This window comes from Lethenteron reissneri, chromosome 14 (assembly GCF_015708825.2).
Source record: "Lethenteron reissneri isolate LAM-NWPU_2019-01 chromosome 14, ASM1570882v1, whole genome shotgun sequence".
Classification (NCBI taxonomy): Eukaryota; Metazoa; Chordata; class Hyperoartia; order Petromyzontiformes; family Petromyzontidae; genus Lethenteron; species Lethenteron reissneri.
Genome location: NC_083792.1, coordinates 5,549,234 through 5,573,732, shown reverse-complemented (window position 1 = coordinate 5,573,732; position 24,499 = coordinate 5,549,234). Strand labels below are relative to the sequence as shown.

Sequence of the window (24,499 nt, the reverse complement as noted above, 5' to 3'; positions counted from 1 at the left end):
CCATGACTGGAATTGGCCACACATCCCAAGCAGGGCCCTCAATAGAGTATTGAGGGTCAGTGAAGCTCTGATGAATGGATCCAGACTAGGAATTGTGTAACATAGCAACGTCATTTTTGGTACAGCATGGGAATTTGACGTTTGTGTCACAGTAGTGTTAAATGCGGTAAACGTCAACACTTTTCAGCCCTTTATTAAACCACTACTGGACAAAAATTTCACGCCTTGGGGGTCGTTTGACTATGCTTCATTTTTTTACCTACGTGACTTTACCGAAAGAACTAAGAGTAAGAGTATGCTTCACCACTCTTGTGAATTGGGATTGGTGACATAGGATAGGTTCGGTGATCACTGGCCAATGATGTTACCAGTAGGGCAGGGAATCAAACTCAGGTGGACGGGGTGCATAGCGCAGTGCGCTTGCCACCTCAAGGTTATTGTGTCACAAGGCGTGCGTTGGTGCTGCTATTATTAAAACACGGGCCTCCATCACCACCCCCATCACCATCACCACCGTCACCATGGCAACAGTCACGACACATTACATTCCCTAGTTCGGATAAGCATCGCCCGCTACGCATGGAGTCCGCGCGGCGGAGCCAGGCGCTGAACGCGATTGGTCGGGCAAGCAAGAGGGGCGCGAGTCCTCAACCAATCAGGAGCCGCTGTTGCGCATCGGCGCTGGGAAATATAAAGCGGCGCTTGGAGGCGTCCAGGTCCTGAATGCGGCCCGGGGTCACCGGGTCACGGTGCTCGCCGCGGGACACGGAGTGCGGCGTTTGCTGGACCAAACCCTGCTCGCTCATCGTTACCAACGTTAACAGCAGCAACAGTGGTAATGCTGGCCATTGTAACGCGTGTCGTGACATCGACAATCAACGCCATGCCGTGGCTTTGGCCGGGAAGGGATTTGTCGCGTTGATGTGCGCGTGATTTGAGCGCAGATGCGAGGAAGATGCGTTGGTCAGTCTGTTCGCGAACGTGTGTGTGTGTGATTGTCTTTGTGTATTCGTTATGCTTTGGCTTTAACGTATGTTTTAAGCTATTGTATGTGGATATGCGTGCATGCATGTGGTGTATATATATATGTATATTTGCGTGCATCATGCTTATATGTATGCGTCTTTGTATGTGCATGCATTTTTGTATATGTGAAGAGTGGGGGTGTGGTGGTTAACGCGCTGCGCTATGAGCCCGTCGACCCGAGTTCGATTATTATTGATTTATGCAACGAATATCTGAACCGCTCCTGGGCCTCCCCTATGTCGACTCAGCCTCAAATGAGTAAGCAACTGGTGCGACGTGTAAACATCTCCGCTCGGGAGACAGGCGGGTATTGGCCACGCACCTTCCTGGTGTGCCCTGCCAGCCCCATAGGTGCTCGCTAACAGCACGTTCCCCAACAGCAAGTTTAAGGTTATTTAAATCATTGTCAGTTATGGGGGAGGGGGGGGTCTCTTTATTTGTGTATGCAACCAGCCACTCGATTTGAGAGACCGATTTTTAAATGGAGTCTATCCCATGTCATAATTATTCCAAACCCTGACTCGAATAAAAAAGCCCATTTCTAGAAAAAAAAATGCCACAGTAATTTTAAATCCGGTGATTTTCTCGGTGAATTTTTTTGAATTACAGTATGTGCAGTACTTGTGTCAGTGAAATGCTGTTCTATGAAAATAAGCTATGCATTTGCTAATGATGATTGTACTTACATTTGATTTGGATATTCACATTTCAAATAATTTTGAGTAGTATATACAATACTGTACTATAATGCGCAAAATAGCAAAATATACAGCAAACTAAAATGCAGCAAAATAAAGTAATACATTACGTGATGATATATAAAATTGCTTGTGGAGATTTCACGCGATGGTTAGTGCACTGCACTATGAACATAAAAATCTGTGTTTGGTTCCTGCCCACTGCTAACATCAGAAAAATGTATCTGAATCAGTCCTCGGCAACCCCCTTGGGCCAACACAGTATAGAGAGGCCTTTATCCAGCAGTGGATTGATAAAGGGCTGTAAATTCTAACGTTAATTTACACATGCACAAAGTAGTACAGCACTGCTTATGAGATGATTAAATATTGAAACACGTTATTGGTGACTTGAAGTTGCAGGTAACTTACATGTTTTCTTGTTTTCCATTACAGCAATGATTCGACATAATTTAAGTGGACAACCCTTAAACAGATACTCTTACACTGATAACATTTAATATTTTTTTATACAAACACATTTGCACTGGCGTCCACCCACAACGCAAGAATGTCTACAAAAGCTGAGCAATGTAAGTTCACTATCATGTTCTGTATTCCATGTTTTACGCCTCATATATCAATGACATACTCTGTGCAGTAAAAGCAATACACTTAGTATTCAAAGCTGATAACTTGACCATTGAATCTCAAACGCCTGCTTCGTTTTTAGTTGCATCAAAGATTCGTTACCTTCAAGAGTACCACAACAGAGTGACTCACAATATCTACCCTGTACCCACGGGAACAGACATAGCAAATACTCTAAAGTACTTCTCACAAACACTCTTAAGGTAGGTTCTATTTACTTACATTTTCATGATAACATAGATGACTGTAATTTGAGTTTTACCTGGACTGGAGTTATATTTTTCTCCAGCAATGATGTATTTACTAAATATAAATATTAATATTGCTTCAACTATTTAAATGGCCATTTTATTCATTCGTCAAAAGTGTGAATGTGTATATGTTTGCTTGCATAGTTTAATTTATAATATTACTTATTTACCATTGTTAATTGTAAAATGTTAACACCTAAACCTATATAGTATTGACATACTTAATGGCCATTAAAATGTGTTATGAAACTGATGTTTTTGATGCAATGTGTTGTAAAAATGCACATAATGAACCACTTCTAAAAACATCATGCCATTTCCAATACTAATAAACCTAAACCCATACGAATGAGCGAATGCCTCTGCAATGTAACAATCTTTCCCTGCATGCAACATGCATACAAACTACTATACCAAGTGTGCAAACAAATTTTATTTTCTTTAAAATAAACATGTGGTTTCGGGACCTTTTTTTGAAACACATGTTTATTTAAATTAAATATGGAAATGCTTGCTGCAGTACAATGTGCTACTGAATGAAAGCCTATTATTAGTCACATATTTCATTGAGAAAATTGATCCAAAAAATTGTAATCAATGAAACAGAAAAATCTGTTCCGTATATACATTACGTATATATTGAAAATATTTGTAAAGAAATAATGTGACTGAAGTAGTCTTGGCAAGCTTTCCACAGTCATGCCACCAAGTGTCGTGTCATTTTAATGTTCTGTTTTATGTTGTTGTCCCGTCCCTCCCTCCCTGCCTCCCTCCCCTGTGTTACCCCCACAGCATTTTGGTTCACACGGGCACGGAGGGCGTGCGGGCTGCTCCCGCGCCTAGTCCCAGCCTTACGCTGCCCGTGCCCCTGTGCCTCTTTCCCATGCCATTTCCCACCACCCCACCCTCTGCCACCTCCCCTTCCTCCCCACTCCCTCCCACCCGCCCGAAACACCCGTCCGTGACTGAGTCCCTCCTTTGCAGCGTTCTGCGCGACGTCGCTTTCGACTGCGCCCAGCAGAGCCGTGATGCGCGGCTGGCCGAGTACCCCTCCCTTGACTACCAGGGGCTCTATGCCACCCTAGTCAGCCTCATTGATCTGGTGCCTGTGCTGCAGCATGGTCAGTATGGTAGGTAATAGGTCGCACAATTGCATTGATGCGTGAACATTTAATTTAATATTTTACGACTGATTGCATGATCACATTGTGAGCAGGCAAATTTATGATCCGTATATTATAAGGCAGAAAAGCTAATACGCTTTTTTTGTTAATCAATTCCTCTATGAAGTTTGTAAATGAACGTGAAATATATAATTTTAATTACAGTTAATGTTTGATTATATGTTGAGCATTTGTTAACATATATAATCAATATTGCACTGCAGTTTCATTTGCAAAAAGTGAGCACAAAACACATTTGCATTTCAATTCACGTTTTCATAAAATACTTTGCTGTGATGGTATTTTTAGACAACTGAATGCTATTGTTTTTACTTCCAGATCTTGGCCAGTCCATATTTTACACGATGGCTTGCCTGGTTCCCTTTCTAAATGACGATACGCTGAGTACTCTGCCCTACACCATGGTTTCCACGTTGGCTACGTTCCCTGCTTTCCTGCACAAGGACATCCTGGACTTCATCAGCTCCACCTTCCTCCCTATGGCCATGCGTGAGAAAACATTTCGTACACATACAAGCCCATTTACCAATACACTCTTGCATGAGAACCCACCCCCGTATTTGATCATACTTCACCGCGCTGGTCTGTGGGGGTTGGATACAGTATATGGATTTTCTGTATTGCTCTCTGCTGCGCACATTGTACATGGTAGTCACTTATCCAAGCACTATTCATACATTTAAATAAAAGTACATGAATTTCGATTTTAAGCTTTCGTGACTGCAGGGATTCATATTCTTGGTTCTTTCGGTAAAGTCACGTAGAAGGGAAATAATAAAATAATAAAAATAAAACTATAAAATTCTCACGACGTTTCAATTGCAACACAAGCAATCATCATTTCCCTTCTACGTGACTTTACCGAAAGAACCAAGAATATAAACGTACATGTGACGAGACGGCTCAAAATCTGCTTGGCTTTTGAGGTCTCATGGGATTAGGAGCATTCCATTCCAGATGTTCAATTAAAGTTATTTTCTGAATTCTCAGTCTACCTAATGTATTTCTTGTTGGGCAAATGTGGTTTAATCTAATGCATTGTAGTCCTAATACAATATACAACTAAATGGATGATAAAGGTAATTATCTAAAGAGATTCTGTCATGCTTTTATGAAATGTTACAGATGGTGTCTAATATGGTGTTTTTGCAAAATATACCACTCTGCTTATATTAATGTTCATGCAAGATATATCACTCTCCTTATATTAATGTAACACTTGTGGCTGTGTGTGTGGTTTTTTTGCAGTGGGACCTTTCAAGAGGGAGGGCATTCCTGCTTACGTGAATGTGTCTGCTTCCTCCATGCTAATGATAGCAATGCAGTACACAAGCAATCCAGGTAAGTAATCGAACAATGACCTTAATTTCACCACCGTCATCATCAGCCATGGGCTAATTCACTGCTGGATGAAGGCCTCCTCAAGCCGTCACCAGCACTCATGGTTCTGCAATATAATAAATAATCAACTTAGCACCTGCACACGAGCTGATTTCATTGTTCAATTTATTTTGTGGAGGTTCTCTCTGCCAGTCTGTCCTTATTTCTGACTTTCAACCATCATCCCTTCTCACGGCATGTCCTGGCCAAGCCCACTTACGTGTGTAATGATTCAAATTATGTCTTTAATCTGCAGATATTCACGTATGTTTGTGTTCCTCTTTCTATCAATGTAGTTTCAAGCATGCGGAGTAATTTTGAGGAACTGACCAACAACATGAAATAATGATTCATTTGTTATTTTGCAAGTGATACATGTAACTGCACATTGAAATGTTTTTTTTTGTTTCAGTCTATCACTGTCAACTGCTGGAATGCCTTATGAAGTATAAACAAGAAGTATGGAAGGTATATGCAATATTGTATAACACTCCATAATAGAGGTTTTTTTGGGTTAGATCGCGTAAATATATAAATGTGTCGTTAAAACCCGCCACCACCCGATACAGCCAACGAGTCAGAGTGCAGAAGCGTGGTCACCACGTCTACGCCTCTATATAAGGAACAAAACAGTTAGACTTCACAAATCTGCTTGTCGCCTGATGAAGCTAGTTGTAATTACTGGCAAAACGTTGTACTCAAGATTGTAAATGTTGTGGCTTGGCTGTCCAACACACCGGTGTGCTGTACTAGTGACGAATTGGCATGTTCTGTTTACGTGACAACCCTTACTAGTTTACTCTGTCGGGTGGTGGCGGGTTTTAACGACACATTTATATATTTACGCGATCTAACCCAAAAAACCTCTTATGGATGATATTGGTCGCGGAAGCCTACGTGTTAAACTTTATAACACTCATGTGGATTTGACTTTATATTTGTATAGAGAAGCTGTGAATGATATGTGTGTAAAGAAATTGTACGGAATATTTCTAACACTAATACTGTACAAAATTTTGCACACATTCAATTAATAGTTATTAATTATAATCAGTGCAGCGGTCATATAAATGTATTTGAACAAACGTTCTTTGTTTACATTTTACCAAAGTTACTCACATTTATGCAGTTGAAATCATGTTTTTAGTCAATAATTATTCTCAGTTCAATTGCAGTTACATAATGTCCTAAATGATTGTTATTTTCCAACAGGACCTGCTGTATGTAATAGCGTATGGCCCAGCTCAAGTCAAACCACCTGCTGTGCAGATGCTTTTTCATTATTGGCCAAACTTGAAGCCACCTGGGGCCATCAGTGAGTACAGGGGGCTGCAGTACACAGGTATGATTTTTCCAAGTGCTGTATGGTAATTGCCAACGATATATTCTGTTACATTTTGGTTGATTTATTACACATCATTGTTACATTGGAATACATTTATTTTAAAAGTATGTTACTTAAGGAAGCAGCTGCCAAAAGGGACATGGTTGCATTTGCAGGGCACATTTTTGCTGTGCTAGTCACAAACGCAATGTCGTGTGTGCAATTTTGGAACGAGGAATATTTGTGCATTGGATGAAAATTGACAGCTGCACTAACTTTAGACACAAGCTCTCGCAATGAAAACACTAAAATGCAGAGGCAAATAAATTAAGAGGCAACTAAACTTTTCTTTCCTATCTATTATGTGTCACTTCTCTAGCTTGGAACCCTATTCATTGCCAGCATACTGAATGTCACAATCCCATCAACAAACCTGCAGTTAAGGTAAGAAATTACATTTTTAAACGTTTTATTGTTGTCAAAGTACTCGGCAACGTTTGTGTGTTGGTACCATTAAATTTGTTGGCACCGTCATCCGTCTTCCGCCAGATGTGCATGGACCCATCACTTGCTGTCACACGGGGGGACAAACCCCCTCCGCTTTACCTGTGTGAAGACTGCTCCCAGAAGCTGCCCAGGTGACGCACTGGCACGTGTGTCTTTGAGCAGTTGGTGCACTCTTAGGGACCTTCGTCAGATTGAATTGCCTTGCTCTTATTTTGTAAAAAAAATACGGTTTAAATGCACTCAGTAGGCTCACTCTTACTACAGAGCTCTTGAATTCTTACCTGGTTAAGCAAATTCAACTTGACGGTATCCTTCACCAAGATTGTTTCTACATTTGTGCATTATCAGTCAATTGTAGCTATTGCCATTTTGTTTCAGTAATTATACTTGATCATCTATGCTAATTTAATTTCTTGTCACTATTTTGTAATTTTAATGCAACTTAAATTTAAAGCAAATGTTATGCATCCATGTAATTTATGTTGGTTAACCTATTATGCAATGCTAAACAATGGTCATATTTGTTATATTCTTGCATTTTTATTCTAAGGTCTGCTGTCATATTTTTAAATGGCGTTTTCTGTGTTGTCTTTGTTTACACACTGGACGTTGGTGTTTTGCTGAACTTATTTAAACCCAGGTGTCCCTTGAAAATTAGATATCTGGTCTCAGTGACATTTTACCTAGTTACAAAAGAGGCCATCTGTCTCGAGCAGTATTTCTCAAACTGTTTTGTCTCCCGGACCACTCAGCTGATTCAAACATTTCCGTGGACCACCCTGGCCCCCCACCCCTGGTGACAATATGCATTCACTTATTTCTAAGTATCAGTAATACAAAGTGATTCATATTCATGGAACATCATGTTTTTTATGCAGCTGTAAGGTTTTTTTTGGGGAGGGGTGGGGGGGGGCATTTATAGCTTAGGTTTAGGGTACTTTAATCAGGGTAGTTTACCTAACTTAAATTTTTTATTGTAAGTAAAATATTAATGTCCCAAACAAAAGGTATAAACATTGTTATTATTTCCGGATCAACCTGCATTTGCATCACAACCCGTGGACCATCTGGAGGACCGTCACAGACCCCTAGGTGGTTCGGAGACCACGCTTTCAGAACCACTGCGCTAGACTGAATGCCATTGTACAGTAGTGGCTGCCATGCTTTTACCAAAGAAAACATAAGCATATAATAATGTCATCAACTGCAATGTAATTACAGTTACAGGCAGCTTAAAAAAGAAAAAAATTGTAAAATTTCTGTGGTTTTGAAACACAATTTCTATGTTTAGGGAGCAATCTGCATGGCTGTTTGACGTGTTGTTTCCTCAGGGTAAGTACTATATTTGGTTCTACAGTTACAAACAGTTCAACAAAACAGGAACACATTGCACAACTTATAAGCCATTGTTGCAGTATAAAACAAAAGCTTTATCAACAGAATGCTAAATAACAGTTAACTATCTAGTTATGTAACTTATTCAAATATAGGTTTTCTTACATTGAAACATGTTATGATTTAGGTATGTCCTAACCTGATATGATGTTCGCTAAGTCTATTTTCTGCATAAAAATATTTCAGCTGAAATATCAGCTATTTGTCAGAAGAAGGTAAGATGTTTTTGTTGTTCTAGATGTATGTTTGTAAGTGTTCCACAGTCGTTCTGTATTTCATGTCATTTTCACAATGCTTTATTCTCATCTCATTAGCTACCCAATTAGTAAAGGAACGATTCTATTGACTCTTGCTTATATTCTACATTGATTCAAACAAAACATTTCACTTCATATTTTTCAAAACAAAAACCTTCGAATTTTGTAGCCCATACAATTTGAAATTGTATAAAGCAGGGGTGGGGAATCTTTTCTTTACCGAGGACCAAATAGGGCTTTCAAATACCTTTGGCGGCCCACGTGTTAACACTTCCGAGATATTGGGGCTTGTTTATACTTTGTCGAACACACGTGAAGTTCACAATGCTGTGATCATAAAGGCTGTACCACGTGATGTCCAAATGTACAACACACGGGGCAACCTATACAACCACAGAACAAAGAAATTAACATGCGTGGCGACCAAATATAAAGAAGCCCTTGCAGTGACGGAGGTGACTGAGCACGGTGATAAATTTGGAACATAATGTTGCCGGCACGAAAATATTTCCCTCCAGTACCAAATCAGTGCAGCTAAGAGGCATTGATGGTGACATCTTAATTCCGTGTCCAAAATTAATAGGTCTTGTGACTGTGGGCCATGTGAAATTAATTTGTCGGCCATATTTCGATGTATTCTGTCACGTGGTTGTTTTTGCGCTAAGTCTATGTTTTTTTTGCTCCGATTTCTATTTGCTTCATTATGGTACTTGGTTTCATGTTGTTCATGCTGCCAGTCTGGTGTGACCCAGGTCACTTGTAAACGACACTCATTGAGTTCTCACCTGGTTCAACAAAATAAACACATTGCTCCCAGGTTATAAGTTTCTATACCCCTGGATTGTAGTGTTTCTGTGGGCACCACTGTTGTGTGCAGAATATTTACACTTGTTTTTTTGGAAACCTAATAAGTGTGTGTGTGCATGGTATCATTGCTTGTGTCTCTGTGTGTATTGTAGCGGTAGTGTAGCGGTTAGCGCTACGCTGCGCTACGAACCCGGCGACCCGAGTTCGATTCCCGCTCACGGCCAACACCAGTGACGATTATCTGAACCAGTCCTAGGCCTCCTCTAGGTCGACTCAGCTTTAAATGAGTACCTTGTGCGATGTGTGAGCATTGCCACTAGGGAGACAAAGGCGGCCAGGCATGGTGTTGGCCACCCACCCCCTAGTGTGCCGTGCCAGCCTTCATAGATGTTCGCTAACAGCACTTGCCCCAACAGTCTGTTAAGGCTAGACTGGGGATCTTTTATTGTATCATTACTCGTGTCTGTGTATAATAGCATTGCGTATGTCTCTGTATTTGTGGAATCACTTTGCACGTCTCTGTGGGTATGTGTTTTTGTCTTGTATCACTGTGCGTGTCTCTGTGTACGCGGGGACCGTGCGGTCGCAGAACTGCAGCTCGCACGTGAAGCGTGCGGTGGTGACGTGCTTCTCCGAGGGCTGCTGCAAGCGCTTCGGCAACAAGCCAGTGCGCTTCTGCCGGCGCTGCCACCACAGCCACCACAGCGGGGAGGGAGCAGCCGGCGGGGAGCCCCACCTCTACCAGACGTCACCGCCGCCCATCAACACACGCGAGTGCGGCGCTGAGGAGCTTGTGTGCACCGTGGAGGCTGTCGTCAGGTACCCACGATGGCACTTGCGTGCGGAGAGAGGAAACTGGGGAGCAAGCACGACAATTTGCTCAAGTGATGCTCGCTCTGCCGAAAGAATCGCCGCTGTTTAATTAGCGCACTTTCGTGCCTTAAAATACAGTGTGCATGGTAAGCGTGCACAATGTTATTACGTTTTTGAGCAATTGTTTAACTTTATGTAAAATGGAAAAGGTGCAGCTCTGCATTTACTTGCCCTTATCACTGCTAGTCGTAGGACCTCGACGAGAGAGCCCCTCTAGAGGCCATCTTGGTCTGCTTTTTCACATTGGCCAGACATCTTTGAAGTGATTGGAATACCCGCACTTTACCCCACCACACGTGCCCTGCTGATCGACTAGGGTGTACCCATTTATATTGATGGTTGGGATTTCAAGAAACTTGCCCTTTATTTCCACTACTGCTCTGGGAGATTGAACCAGTGACCACGGCAGCATCCCCTCTTCTGTCTTGTATTTCAGGTTCAGATTTTTCACCATGCATATTATATTTCTATACAAAATACACAGGACTGCATTACATGCACAAATTGACCTGCATTGCAAGGGATAACATTTTGGGCATGTGCGCTTGTTCAGAGCAGAGAGAGCATAATGATTCATCATCATCGTCATTTATTATTTACCCTGCTAAGCCTCGAATGCACACCATCTGGAGGCGACATTGTATTTTTAGACAAAATACAGAAATTGAAAACAAAATGGTATAGACATCCACAAATAAGAATAAATTAAATGTACATGCGATGGAAAACGATGGAAACTTTCCAGATGACATTTTGTTCTTTATATTTCCAAATACGTTTTGATTTCTCCTGTGTAGGTTTACGCGGTTGTACTGCATAGCTCTCCGATGTGTTTTGAGGTTGTACCCCAAACCACACGGGTGAGCCTTGTTTTGAATTTGCATCGTTGCGTCGATGACAGTTGTGCCACCCACTTGATGCTCTAGCCTGCTGAAGGAGGTGGAGTTCCACGCGGAGCAGCGTGAGTACGAGATGAACCACCGCAGGCAGGCGGGCGTCGCCTCTTCCCAGCACTCGCTCGACCACACAGAAACCGAGACCAAGGACGACCTTCGACATGATCAGCGGCTGCTCAGCCAGTTCGCCATCTGGCTCCTGGTAGGACTGCTCCTCATGTTGGTGACTTTGTATTTAACTTTTTACACAATTTCAGAGCACATTGCCCCAAGGCCCAGCATTCTGGTGTTACTAGCGTCTGTATCAAGGACGAACGGCAAGGAAAAGTTGGGGTAACGGAGGGGAGGGGCGTTCACCAAGCCATCCTCGAGCGCAACAAATGCGACCTCCTCTTCCTTCCCCCAATGAAATTTCTGACCCTTTGCCGTGAAGTCGTGGAAAGGTTTAGCGATGGTAGTGATCCCTGCGACAAAACGGCGGTAATAGGACGCGAATCCTTTGAAACTGCGCACCTCCCCCACTGATGTGGGGGTCGGCCAAGTACAAACACACGCGGTTTTCTCCGGGTCAGTTTTATTACCCGATTTACTTACTATTTGGCCAAGATACTGAACCGATTTTTGGCGAAGGTGACACTTCTGTGGTTTAAATTTCAGGTTGGCCGCATGCATTTTAAGAAAGACAGCACGTAGCCGTTCGAGGTGTTCGTCAAATGTACGGCTGAAAACAATGACATCATCGAGATATATCAGGCACGAGCCCCACTGGAGACCAGCTAGAACCAGTTCAATCAATCGCTGGAATGTAGCCGGCGCGGAATAAAGACCCTTCGGAAGCCGATTGAATTCAAACAAGCCTTGTGGTGTATGAAAGGCTGTTTTGGGCTTAGAGGCTTCATCTCGTGGCAACTGCCAAAACCCGGATAGGAGATCAAGAGTGGAAAAGAACTGTGCTCCTGCTAGAGCATCCAGTGATTCGTCCATTCGAGGGAGAGGGTATGCATCAGCACAGAGATCTTATTAAGCTTACGAAAGTCAAAACAAAAGCGCAAGCTACCATCCTGCTTTTTAACAAGTCCAATTGGGGCTCCCCACGGGCTGGTGGACGGTGAAATAATGTCCGCGGCTAACATTTCGTCAACCGCTATCCGAACGTGTTATTTTTCCATAGGGCTCAGCCGGTAGGGATTCTGCCGGATGGGAGTGGCATCACCCATATCGATGTGATGACTCAAAAGCGTAGTGCAGCCGATGTCAAATTTTCCTTTGCTAAAAACATCCGAGAATTCGTGCAAAAGCGCCCTCAATTTCCCCCTCTGGACCTAGGACAATTCCGCATTTTCCGAACAAAGCGTATACAAGCACCCACACTGCCAACGATGCTTCCCTCATGAAGCGCTGGCGACGCATGAGCTAGCACGGTACCTTCTTGAATGACCGATGTGTCTAACCCAGCGTTAAAGACCTGAATGAAGGGTTCCTGATCGTTGGATACCAACGTCTGGGCCCCTACCAACGTCAATCCACGACTGGCTTTATTCGAGGGTCCCAAGAGGATCCCTCCCGCCGTCGCCTCCTGGTCTCGCGGATTTCGCAATTGCAAGGGGACCAACATTTGCGCCCCGGGGGGAATTTTAACCGTCCTATGTGCAAGTGCTTGCACAGTAGGGCTGAGCCAGTACCAGGCGAGTATGGCTCAAGGGGCTAACAGTCAGCCGGGGAAACGGATCCTGAAACGAAGACCCCAACCCCCAGGTAGGGGGCTGTGGGGGAATGATGTCATCCTTCCAGAACCTGGTGGAAGGTTCGGGAAGGGAGGCGTGGCTAAGGCGGAGCAATCCACAGAACAGGATTAAAGGCCGTACCCCGGGAGGGTCCGGGCAGTGTTGCCCAGCTCAAGAGAAGAGCCAGTTGAAGACAGAAGATCAGCCAGCCAGGACCCTGGCACTCACCTGACCCATCGTCCTTATCAGGGCCAGGTCCGTATGGCCAGTGGTCGAGACCTTTACCTTGGCTGGGTCAGGTCAGACTAGCCTCCCCTCGGACCCCCTTAGCCAGAGGATCCCGAGACCCTAGCCACAGGAATAGGGCGAGCCAGTCCGGAGGCATACCTCAGGCAGCGGGTGAAGGGGCCATTACCCCTTCAAGTGTTCGACTGTATTGTGTTGTATTAGCCCCTCTGTAATCAATAGCATTGCCTCTACCAATCCATCTACGCCGTCTTAAAGAACCCACTACACATATGGACTCACACACACAAACACATGGGATTACACACACATATACATCGACCCACACACACATCGACTCACACACACACACAAACCCACACACACATAGACTTGCACACACACACACACACATGGACGTACACACACAACAACAACCGCCATTCGCCACTAAGTGGCGGTGACGTCACCATAACGCTTGTGCCAGGCTATGTGCACCTTGAGGCCACGTGAAGTGTCGAACACCCGCTGGCAGGAGGTCACGGGGCAGACCCAGGTGCCACGGGCCAACTGACTGAGATGAGTGGCTGATGCACCACCTGTGCCCCCTACCGTACCAACTTGCTGTGCTTTAGCCACCCAACGCTCCGCTCGTTGTTGTGAGCGTCGCTCCTCCGCCCTCCGTTGTTGTTGGAGGGCGACTGCCTCCAACTGCCCAGTAGCGTCCTTCATGAGCCTCCTCCACAGAGGCCGATCTTGACACCGCTGGTACCAATCATCGGCAAGTCCACTCAGCTCCACATCCTCCTGTACCACATCACTCCATCTCTTTTCTAGCCCGTGCCGCGCCCGTTTAGCCCCCTCGATCCGGCCGAACAAAAGCTGTTTAGGCATGCGGTGACTTGGCATACGGGCTATATGGCCATCCAACGTACACACACACACACATTGACTCACACACACACATTGACGCAGACACGCACATCGACTCACACGCACACATGGACTTAGACACACACATGAATCTATTTTCAAAATTTACTAACCAAATTTTAAAATATTAGTTGTCGACACACAGACCACGCACACACATTGACTAACACACACAGACATCGACTGATATACACACACACACACACGGATGTACACATACACACATCGTGGCAGATACGCACATGGACTCACATGCACACAAGGACTTAGACACAATAATAAATATATAACTACATAACAAGCAAATTTAGAAATATTAGTTGTCAGCACACAAACAAAAATATTCTAATATTTCCAAGGTGATTATGATAATAATAGGTTTCTATGTACCTGAGTTTTGCAAAAGAAGCAAGAAATATAAATATTAGTTGTCTGCACACAAACATTATTAATGTAATATTTGCAAGGTGATTATTTAAATAATAGGTTTCTGTCAACGTGAGTTTAGCGAAAGAAGCAAGAAAAAAGTACTTAACATTGCCATGGTGAGGCCGAGTCGTGTGCAGAGCCCCCGGCCTCACCTAGATTGCCCAGCCGGCCGAGATGGCATCTTGGCAGGCTGGCGGCTGGGCCGCTACCCCCCCCCCCAAGCCACGATCCCCCCGCCCGCTCTGCAGTAATATCTACGGCCTATAGTGGTAGCATCTACCGACTGTATACTAGTAACTGCATGCATCGGAGTGGAGGAGGGACATGACACTGAAGAATTTACCTCAGCGTTTTGTGTATTTTTATAGCATTTTTTACTCGAAAGAAAATGTCCCCCTCACCCCCACCGAACACGTGTGATTTGGTAGGGCCCCCCCCCTCCCACCGAAGGCGTGTGAGTGGGTATGGTCGAGCGTGTCTAAGTAAGTAAATAAATAAAGAGAAATCACACTAAATCGCTAATTTAACTACTTTAAAGTTGATGGATGGGAAAATGGAATAGCGCTTGCTCACCGTGGGGCTTAAGGCGTGGATTTTTTTTTTACGTAAACCCCACCATTTGAGAGCCAAATCCTTCGCAAGCGTGCGCGCACACACACACGCAGAAACAGACAGACAAAAAATGACATTCATAGGTAAGATGTTACATACAAAGGTTCTAGACAGCAAAAGGTGCGTGTCATGTGACATCACTATCCTGCATGTTCAATGCACGCAGACTTGTTTTTTTGATGGCAGCAGGACAATAAGGGTGAAATGTTACTTAAGCATCGCTTGGCTCCACTTGCGTTAAGGAAACAAACTTGGGTGCTCAAGGTCCTAGTATGAAAATATCAATTATGCCCAATAGAGAATTCCATAAGAATATGGGCTATGACTCCTAGGCAAGAAACAACCCATCGATTAAAACTGATTTTTACACTCTCAATACAATTGTAAGAATCGATAATTTCTGATTAATGCAACATAATGTTATTATATCTTGACTTGACATGTAGGTCAATGCAGTGAACACAACTATAAATATCAGACCGAGCAAACAAGAGAAAATGCAAAAGGAACGATAAGAGTGAGACAAATCATGATTCAAATTGCCATCGTGAATCGTGACATTTTAATCATTACGTGTCTGATGATCACTTTATATAAATATCCTTTGTATCCTGGCATCGCAAAACGTTGGACTTCTCGCTCGGCTAACACGCAGCCTTGTCACACGACTGCATTCCGCACAGCTGAGCCTGTGCACCCCAAGCGAGAACACGCCTACCGAGAGCCTGTCGCGGCTTGTGAGCATGGTGTTCCAGTGGTTCCACTCGACGGCCTACATGGTGGATGACGAGGTGGGCAGCTTGGTGGAGAAGCTCAAGCCTCAGTTCGTCACCAAGTGGCTCAAGACGGTGTGCGAGACACGCTTCGACGTCATGGTCATGTGCCTGCTGCCCAAGCCCATGGAGTTTGCCCGGGTGTGTAGCCAACGTTGACAGGCACTCGGGAGTGGTGACGCGGCCCAGCAGTAGTGCATTTGCTGCTTGCTGTAGAGGCTCGCGGTTTGAATACAGCAGGCCATCCTTATTTATGTGGGTTTATTTTTTTTTATTATGTCTCTTTATTAAAAATACGCATTGTCTGCTTCGCAGTGGACATTCACCGTCCCCTTACGTAATTGAGTAGGCCATTGTGTGCATCATGGTAGAAAATTATAATAATTACCTATAAATGATTCAATTGGGAATACACATCACATCACCGCCCTCTACTGTGAATACATTGCAGTCTATGTGAACATAGCACCTACGTAATAGCCTTGTGTAAAAAAAATGAACATATACCAAATTGATTGAATTCGGAAACGTGTTTAGTGATTTGCATAACATTGTTTTTGCCCAAGGGAGGGAATGAGCTCAAGAGGATGGCCACCACGGAGATGGAACGATAAAATCAGTGTGCCGATGTTGGGTTGATTGTCAAATTGCAGGATCGTGAGAGATGTTGATAGCTTGGGGATGTTTTCATGCAGCAATGCAATGATCAACGGTGATGATGATGACTTTTCTCACGCTAATACACCGCTGAATGAAGGCTTCCCTTGCCACGTCAGGCATAGGGACTATTTGAACATATCTCACCGCACTGGTCAGTGCAGATTGGTGAAGGGGGCAACTTGGACTGGTTCAGATAACGCTCGCCACATGTCAACCCTGGCTAGAAATAAAATTAATATGGGAAGCACTCTAGCCACTGCGTCACTGCTCACCCAAGTAAAACACATTTAAAATACATTGAGTAGTTTTGTTTCATATTTTTAAAGTGTTGAAAAGTGTGCGTTAAACATTACAAACGTACACCGCACTGTTTGCCTGTCATCAGGTGGGTGGCTACTGGGACAAGTCGTGCAGTGTGGTGAGCCAGCTGAAGGAGGGACTCACGCGCATTTTGTCGCTCATCCCCTACAACGTGGTGACGCAACCCGTGTGGGAGTGCATCATGCCCGAGTGGCTGGAGGCAATCCGCACCGACGTCCCTGAGAGCCACATCAAGGAGTTCCGCGAAGTGCTCAGGTGTTGTTATTATTACTACGACGATATGTTGCTTAGTTTAACACGTAGGCTTTCGCGAACATAATAAAGGTTTTTGGGTTAGATCGCGTAAGTATAAATGTGTCGTAGCCCTCCACCACCCGACACAGCCAGTAAGGTTTGATATTTGTTATGATATTTTTCTTGTTTACCCAGGATTTCACTTTGTCTCAAGTCTCTTTTCCAGAGCGTCCTGCCAAGTTTTCTTAGTAGGGGGCAATGTTCCTATTTGGTGGTTCATAAATTGGCATACATCTCATTATCATCAACAGCAGCCATGATCTATCCACTGTTGGATGAAGGGAACCCAAAACTGTCACCGCCAGTCTTGAATAGTTGCAATCATCTTCTAGCGACATGTCCTGCTCAAGCCAACTTCTCTTGACAGTTCATGATGTCGTGTGTGCATTATGTTTTTTTACAGCAAGATGTTTGACATCGAGCTGTGCCCATTACCATTCTCTATGGAGGAGATGTTCGGTTTCATCAGCTGCAGGTTCACCGGTTACTCTGCCTCCACGCAAGAACAAGCCCTGCTTTGGCTGCACGTGAGTTTCAACGATGCAAATCTAAAGTGACGTTTGCAAGTCACATCTTTGTTTTCTCACAGCGCTATCACAGGCATCTTGTCACCTTCGTTTGTTTTAAGCACTCTCCATCTGACGTTGAGAGTTTTTACATTAGTTCTGTCTTTCTCTCCATAACAGGTGGGGGCACGATATGAATGAAACTCTAGTATAAAGTAATTTTGTTGTTAGATACTTCACCTTTTGAACATTTTCCAAATGTATCCGAAGTTAATACACAATTTTGAGAAACAAACCAAAGCAAAAAGGACTGTATACAAATTAGCATTTGAAAACATCTGAGTAGAAATACATTATGGAACGCGTTACATAATCCATACGAGTGCATGTTTGTAGTGTATTTTTTGTTGTGCCTGCTGTGGTTAGGTCCTGTCAGAATTGGACATCGTGGTGCCACTGCAGCTGCTCATCGGCATGTTCTGCGACGGAGTGCACTCTATCCAGGAGTTGGCCAGTCAGCGCAAGGCTCGAGCCAATGAGCTTGCAGGCAGCCTGGCTCATCGCAGAGTAAGCTATGTCTTGTTTTGTTAGTTTGGCATGTCATATGCCAATTTTATGAAAGTGTGCAGAGCAAAGGGCAGAGTTCTTGGCTGGCAACGCTGAGATCTTGGTTTTGAATCCAGCTCTGAGAATCGAAAATATTGGTATGACCATCAAACGATTGCACATTAATCTCATTAGCAAGGTTAGTGGGAAAGTGCTGCCCTCTACTGTGTGACCCAGGTTCATTTGAAGAGCTCTCAGAGGTAACTCTGTAATATCTGATTAGCATGTTTGGCTACGTACAGTGCTAAAGGAGTTCAACATACATACATCTGCTTCTGCATGCCATTTTCTAACAAATGTATGCACTGCTCTGAAAAAGATGTAAATGTATTCTTCATTTAATGACAATACATGTTAGCAGAGTTATGATAGCATTGGGAGACTTTTTTATTAATATATTTGTCGTGTTGAACACGGAGGCACACACTTGACTTGGAGGCAACACGTTTATTTCGCAGCCCCAACAGGGCTAACTACATAAACGTACACACTCTAGACCCTAACAGCGTAACTAACGCTACTTTAACAGGGTAACTACATAACAGGGTCAGTCAGTAACATTCTGACTGACCCATGATGCCGAGCGAAGACCGAAGATTGAAGAGACGTAGCACCGAGGGTTGATTCCAGAGAACTGCTAAGAACACTCTAGGGACTGCCCCTTTATGCTCCTGAGCGTAGCCTCGCTCCGCCTTCGGCCACACCCCCTTCGAGACCTTTCCCGAAGGATCTCGGCCGAGCATCGCGCGTCCCTCAAGCCCCCCTCGGGCCCCCCTCACTACCCTGTCCCGGTCACGTGCCCTCTCGGGTTCACTCAGACTACCATGTCCTGACTTGCCCTCTCTCAGGCCGTCAACAGGACTATGCCCCCTAGGGCCCGTTCGCATGCCGTACTCACTCTGGCCCCAGAGAGAGGTTCCAGACGCACATTAGCACTCTTATGACCATAGTAACACCCTTAACGTTACTACATATGTATAGGCTGGGAAAACTGGCCACGTTGAGGACCTGAGCACAGCACGTGATGTCGTCGCAGGTGAGCGTGCTGTCAGACCCGGGAAGGAGAGGCCAGCTGAATGCTCCGAGCCCCTTCCACAGTCCGTTCCGCAGCCCGTTCCGCAGCCCCTTCAGGAGCCCATTCCGCAGCCCCGTGCGGACCCAGGGCCAGGCCACGGGCAAGACAGCTGACTACGATACTGACGACGAGGACCTCAACCTCTCCTGCTACATCCTCATGATGGACCTCATCCTCAAGCAGGTGAGCCCACGCATTCGCATGAGACCCAAAAACAACGCTGAATAGATTTTTATTCCACTTTGCTAATCATATCGTGAGATTGATGTTTCGATATACGTTGGCCTCTTGACCAATGGCGGAGCCAGGATTTTCAGGTAGGGGGGGCAACCCCTCCAGCAATGAAAAATGATAGGAGTTGTTAGTAAGTAAGGAATTGCTTTTTATTCGACGCGTGTGCGGCGTTGGCGCAGCCATCGATCGAGGGTCGGATTCGAACCGTGAGTGATCGGCATCGCGCTCGCTGAAGGTATTTGCCTTCAGGGAAGTCGTGTACTGTATACGCAACTGCGCACAATTCAGCGAGTCACTTATAACTGCTTTGCCATTACTTATTGCCAATTATGGACTTAGACTATTGTCCTATCATCTCATAGAGTCCCTGTCACATAATAATATGCTACACAGTGGCAGTGGGGGTCGCAAAATACCGATTTATTACTAATAAACCCCAATGATCTGATCGAAATTAGGGATTTCGATCGGATCATTGGGGGGGCCCGTGCCACTCCACCCCCCCACTGGCTCTGCCAGTGCTCTTTACGATATTCATTGTGTTGAAAAACACTCGACAGGAGCCCTCTGTGAAGGCTTTTGTCTTGTTTTCACTCAATAGGTGATATGCGTATTTGTTGCTCATTGTCTGCGGAGAGTTCCTTTCTCACGGCACTTGATAGAAGTCAACGTAAAGCAGTCAGGTCGATTCATTACCCAACACTCGGTAATTCACTCCAGTCACTCACTCAGTCATTCAGTTGCCTCCTTATAACTCTTTTATCACTACCACCATAGTTACTGTTGCCATATTGAGGGCTCTATCTACCAGACTCAATGCTTGATCTCATCCATACTGTGATCAATCACCACACTGCAGGTCACAACAATTCTCTTTTGCTTCTTCCCTACTTTGGAATTCCCTCATTGCTCAATTCAATTAACATGTTAACTGTTTTCTATTACAACTTTGGTCGTGCTGTTTCTGGACACTTGACAATTTGGGCCCATTGGCCTTGTGCTCAGCAACTGTGTTTAAAAAAACAAAACTTACCGATGACTCAACGTCTGCACTTTGTCTGTTTTTGCTGCAGATGGAGCTGCAGGACGAAGGCATCGTGCTGGGCCTGGAGCACCAGCTACCGCGGGACATCCTGTGCCTGCTGGACAGCGTGCTGCAGGCGCCGTGGGGAGGCACGCACACATGCCGCGGAGAGGACCGCGCAGTGCCCGAGTGCTCGTTGTGCCAGGCTAGCGCCCTCTTCTACCAGCTCTCCTTCAACTGCTCGAGCTCCTCCTGCCCAACGACGAGACAATCCTTTCCGTAAGAACCGGCTCGGGCTTTACGCTCAATGTTGAATCGCATTCACCATCCCGACTGGCGTGGGGAAGTATGGTAAAATAACCACAGTGACCTTCATGGTCTAACAGTGGATTGACAAAAGGGGTGCACATGTACATTCATTGCTTCTAGGAATTGTCCCTTAGTGTTAATTGTAGATGTATGTGATGGGACATCATGGCTCTTATAATGTTAAATCTGGAAATATATATTTTTTATTACATCCATATTATTTTTTCTGGGTGCGTTGTATACGGTGATCGAAAAGTCAGTCAAAAAGTGGAAATTATTACTGACAGTTTTATTTATTTTTCTAGAAAATGTTAGATTTTTTTTACATAAATAAGTAATTACAATGTAATTTTGACATCCATAAAATAGAAGATGCAAACAGTAATGTGTGTCTATCTCAGTAAAATAGCTTTAGGCTGCATTCTCTCTGTCTCACATCGGTGGTGTTTCTAAATGCTTGCATTGGTGATGTGCGCTCACAGGAGACCCCGGAAAGCCTGGAGGAGAGCCTCTTGCTGCGCACGCCCAATTTGTCAGCCAGGGGCGAGGGAGAGGAGAAGCAGGATGGCAGAAAAGCGGACCTGACAGAGAATCCATCAGGTGATGACCTCACACAGTTGACTGAGGTTACGTTAGCCACAACATTAACATACAAACTTGTGATTCTTTTGAAATGTGAAACGGCGGCACGTGTCTCAGTGTTGTTTGTTGATGGGTACCCAAAATAAATCTGCATCCCGTTATTGTGCTCTATCCAGCTGGTAAAGCAGAATCGAAGGAGTCTGGACAAGAAAACAAGAAGAAAGGGGAGCTCAAGTTCAACCTGCAGCAGCTTCCTGTCACCCTTAAGCTCATCTTCACTCTGCTGCAGGTACCCCCTTTATACGGAGGGAAGGGCAGCTGACATGGATGGAAAAGTCAAAGCACGCACTCAGATTAATGATTATTTAATGGTTCCTGAACCCTTTCACACTGGGCCCAGTCTGTCCTCAGGACCTGCCGATGATGCCCTCCTGTGGCCAGCTCCTATATTGTTTCATGTCAGCGAATGTAGGTTTTGTTTGCAGGCCACACACACACACAGGATAAACAAATAATTTGGTGATGATTTGCGTTGTCTGCTGCCATGTGGTGGCAGTATCTGGAAAATAGAAATCTTACACAAGAAATATCAAGGGCCATTCTCCATTCATTTATTCTGAAAATGTTTATAAAAATTAAACTGGCGGGGTGAGCATTTACATCACGGGACCTCCTTTGCCAGTACGAAAATATGAGAATAGGTTTTCTCCTTTTTTCTGGCAACAAAACAGCTGTGTTTAGATGTTAAAACACCAAACTGAAACCTTTAACAAGGAATCAATGCTTGTGGTCAGAATGCAAACACCGGGTCGAAAGAAAGCTGTCTCTGGTGCGGACCAATCAGTTTCAAAGACAATGCATATATTATCAGAATACGTTTTTTGTTTGCATTCTGACCACAAGTATTGTGATTAATGCAGACATGATTTCTTGTTAAAGGTTTCAGTTTGGTGTTTTAACATCTTAACACCTGTTTTGTTGCCAGAAAAAAAGGGGAAAACCTATTCTCAAAACTGGCCAAGTTTATAAAACTAAGTTTTAAATGTAGTTGGCTCCAGGGTGCCATATGATTGAAAAACACATGGATGTGAAAGGAATTGTCTAGAAAATGTAAGCACTTGAGGTGAAACAATACATCGCTGAAGTGATTCATGTTGATTTTTTTAATCTCACAATGCATGTGTAGTGTGTTTATACGGAGGCACACACCGGAGTTGGAGGCAACACGTTTATTACAATACCCCAACAGGGTAACTACACTGGTTCTACAGCTAGGTGATAACTGCACGGTTAACTAGACCACAACGGGGTAACTACATAACCAGGGGGGTCAGTCAGTAACACACTGCCTGACCCACGATGCCGAGCATAACATCGAAGACCGAGGATCGAAGAGACGTAGCACCTGACGGGTTCCATTCCAACTAGAGAGCCTCGATCGCTCTCGGGGCCATATCACGTGTCCCTCGAGCCCCCTTTCGGGCCCCCTTGCTACCCTGCCCCGGTCACGTGCCCTCTCGGGTTCACACAGAGTATCACGTTCTCATTTGCTCTCTCTCCGACCCTCACCAGAACTATGCCCCCAAGGGCCCGCTTCCATGCCATATCCACTCTGGTGCCAGAGAGAGACTGAAGACGTACAGTTTCACTCTTGTGACAGTAGCTGGCGCTAAACACCATAGTGACTCCATATAAGTCACTACACACGCAATAAGTGTATAAAATGGTTAGTTTTGTATTCATGTATTTTGCTTGTAGTGTGTTCACATGACCCCTCCAGCCAATAGAGATGCTACCATTGTCCATTGTTAAATAAAAAAGGAACGTTTCTTGAATTTAATCATGACAATACATTGAATGAAAGTTCCATCAGAAGTGGGCTTCGTAATAATCATACATATTTTGATATATTGTCTTTGCAAACATATTTGCAGGAAATAAAAAAGTTTGAGGACCCAGACATCCTGGTGAATATGTTCAACTGCCTGCGGGTGCTGTGCCTGCGTGGGGGCGTCCTGTACCAAGCCAAGAATGCGCATCCACATTTCCTTGCCTACATTCAGGATTGCATGCTTATCCCAAGGTAATTCGCACTGATCCATAAAACCTCACCCGGCCAGGTAGGTTCTGCAGGAGAGGGAGCGGTTCGCAGTACAGAATGTCACCAGTTCAAATCCTGATTTGGGATTTGACTCGACCTGTAATCCCTCGCTAATATGAGCACCACTTTGTGATGAAGTCAACATAAACTTGGCCCTTCCATAGGAATGTGGAAGTTTCACCACTGGCTCTGGGCTCTAAACAGGGGATGAGCACCACCTCAGTGATCGTTCAAGCAGGAAGTCACTTGGACTTTGTTACAACTTCACCACTTGTCATAAACAGTGCCGTTCAATATTTTACATTCTGGTTAGATACAGAAAAGGGATACATTGTCAAGACATATATAGTAGAAAATGTTTCGGGGAGGCGTCACTTTTCACCACACACATTTTCTTTGAAGGAAGGCATTTTATAAAATATGTTTCCACTATATTATTTGAAAAGTAGTTTGATATTTGCTTTATAGCACTGCCAATATGGATCACTCGAAGGAAGTAATTTTTGTTTTGTTTTTCGATAATGTAATAACTTTGTCTTTAAAACAGTGTGCATTCTTTTCTTCCTAGCTTGTCGATATGTCAACTTTCCTTTGTTAGAATGTCTACCCTTTGTCAATAATGAACAGAAACATACAAATGTGCCTAAAGGAGTGAGTTTGAATGAGTCCTTGTGCGCGCCCACATATTCATGAACATTGACAAAAAAATGGAACCGACATTGAGAAATGCACAACACATGGATTAGAGGGCATGGCCAAGTTAGAGAGATTAGATTGACTGATAATAAAAGTAGTTTGTCTTGGGCAGAACACATCAGTAGAAGGGATGATTGCCAGTGGTCGAGACTTACGAGGAAGTGGTA

General features: G+C 44.3%; 1 protein-coding gene across 1 annotated transcript in view; it reads left to right on the top strand.

Moving 5' to 3' along the window:
* The first annotated feature begins 701 nt into the window (after nucleotides 1-701).
* UNC79 (unc-79 homolog, NALCN channel complex subunit) overlaps nucleotides 702-24,499 on the top strand; it is a 53,743-nt gene continuing 29,945 nt past the window's right edge. The window contains 24 exon segments of the mRNA XM_061551401.1: nucleotides 702-835; nucleotides 2,160-2,296; nucleotides 2,437-2,557; nucleotides 3,398-3,735; nucleotides 4,108-4,278; nucleotides 5,038-5,130; nucleotides 5,582-5,637; nucleotides 6,382-6,511; nucleotides 6,873-6,937; nucleotides 7,043-7,131; nucleotides 8,292-8,332; nucleotides 8,582-8,610; nucleotides 10,049-10,278; nucleotides 11,259-11,430; nucleotides 15,835-16,065; nucleotides 16,970-17,160; nucleotides 17,603-17,726; nucleotides 18,132-18,272; nucleotides 19,348-19,569; nucleotides 20,694-20,877; nucleotides 20,880-20,923; nucleotides 21,436-21,553; nucleotides 21,712-21,824; nucleotides 23,470-23,618. Of these exon segments, the coding sequence (XP_061407385.1) occupies nucleotides 2,275-2,296; nucleotides 2,437-2,557; nucleotides 3,398-3,735; nucleotides 4,108-4,278; nucleotides 5,038-5,130; nucleotides 5,582-5,637; nucleotides 6,382-6,511; nucleotides 6,873-6,937; nucleotides 7,043-7,131; nucleotides 8,292-8,332; nucleotides 8,582-8,610; nucleotides 10,049-10,278; nucleotides 11,259-11,430; nucleotides 15,835-16,065; nucleotides 16,970-17,160; nucleotides 17,603-17,726; nucleotides 18,132-18,272; nucleotides 19,348-19,569; nucleotides 20,694-20,877; nucleotides 20,880-20,923; nucleotides 21,436-21,553; nucleotides 21,712-21,824; nucleotides 23,470-23,618 (3,074 nt within the window). The 5' untranslated portion in view covers nucleotides 702-835; nucleotides 2,160-2,274.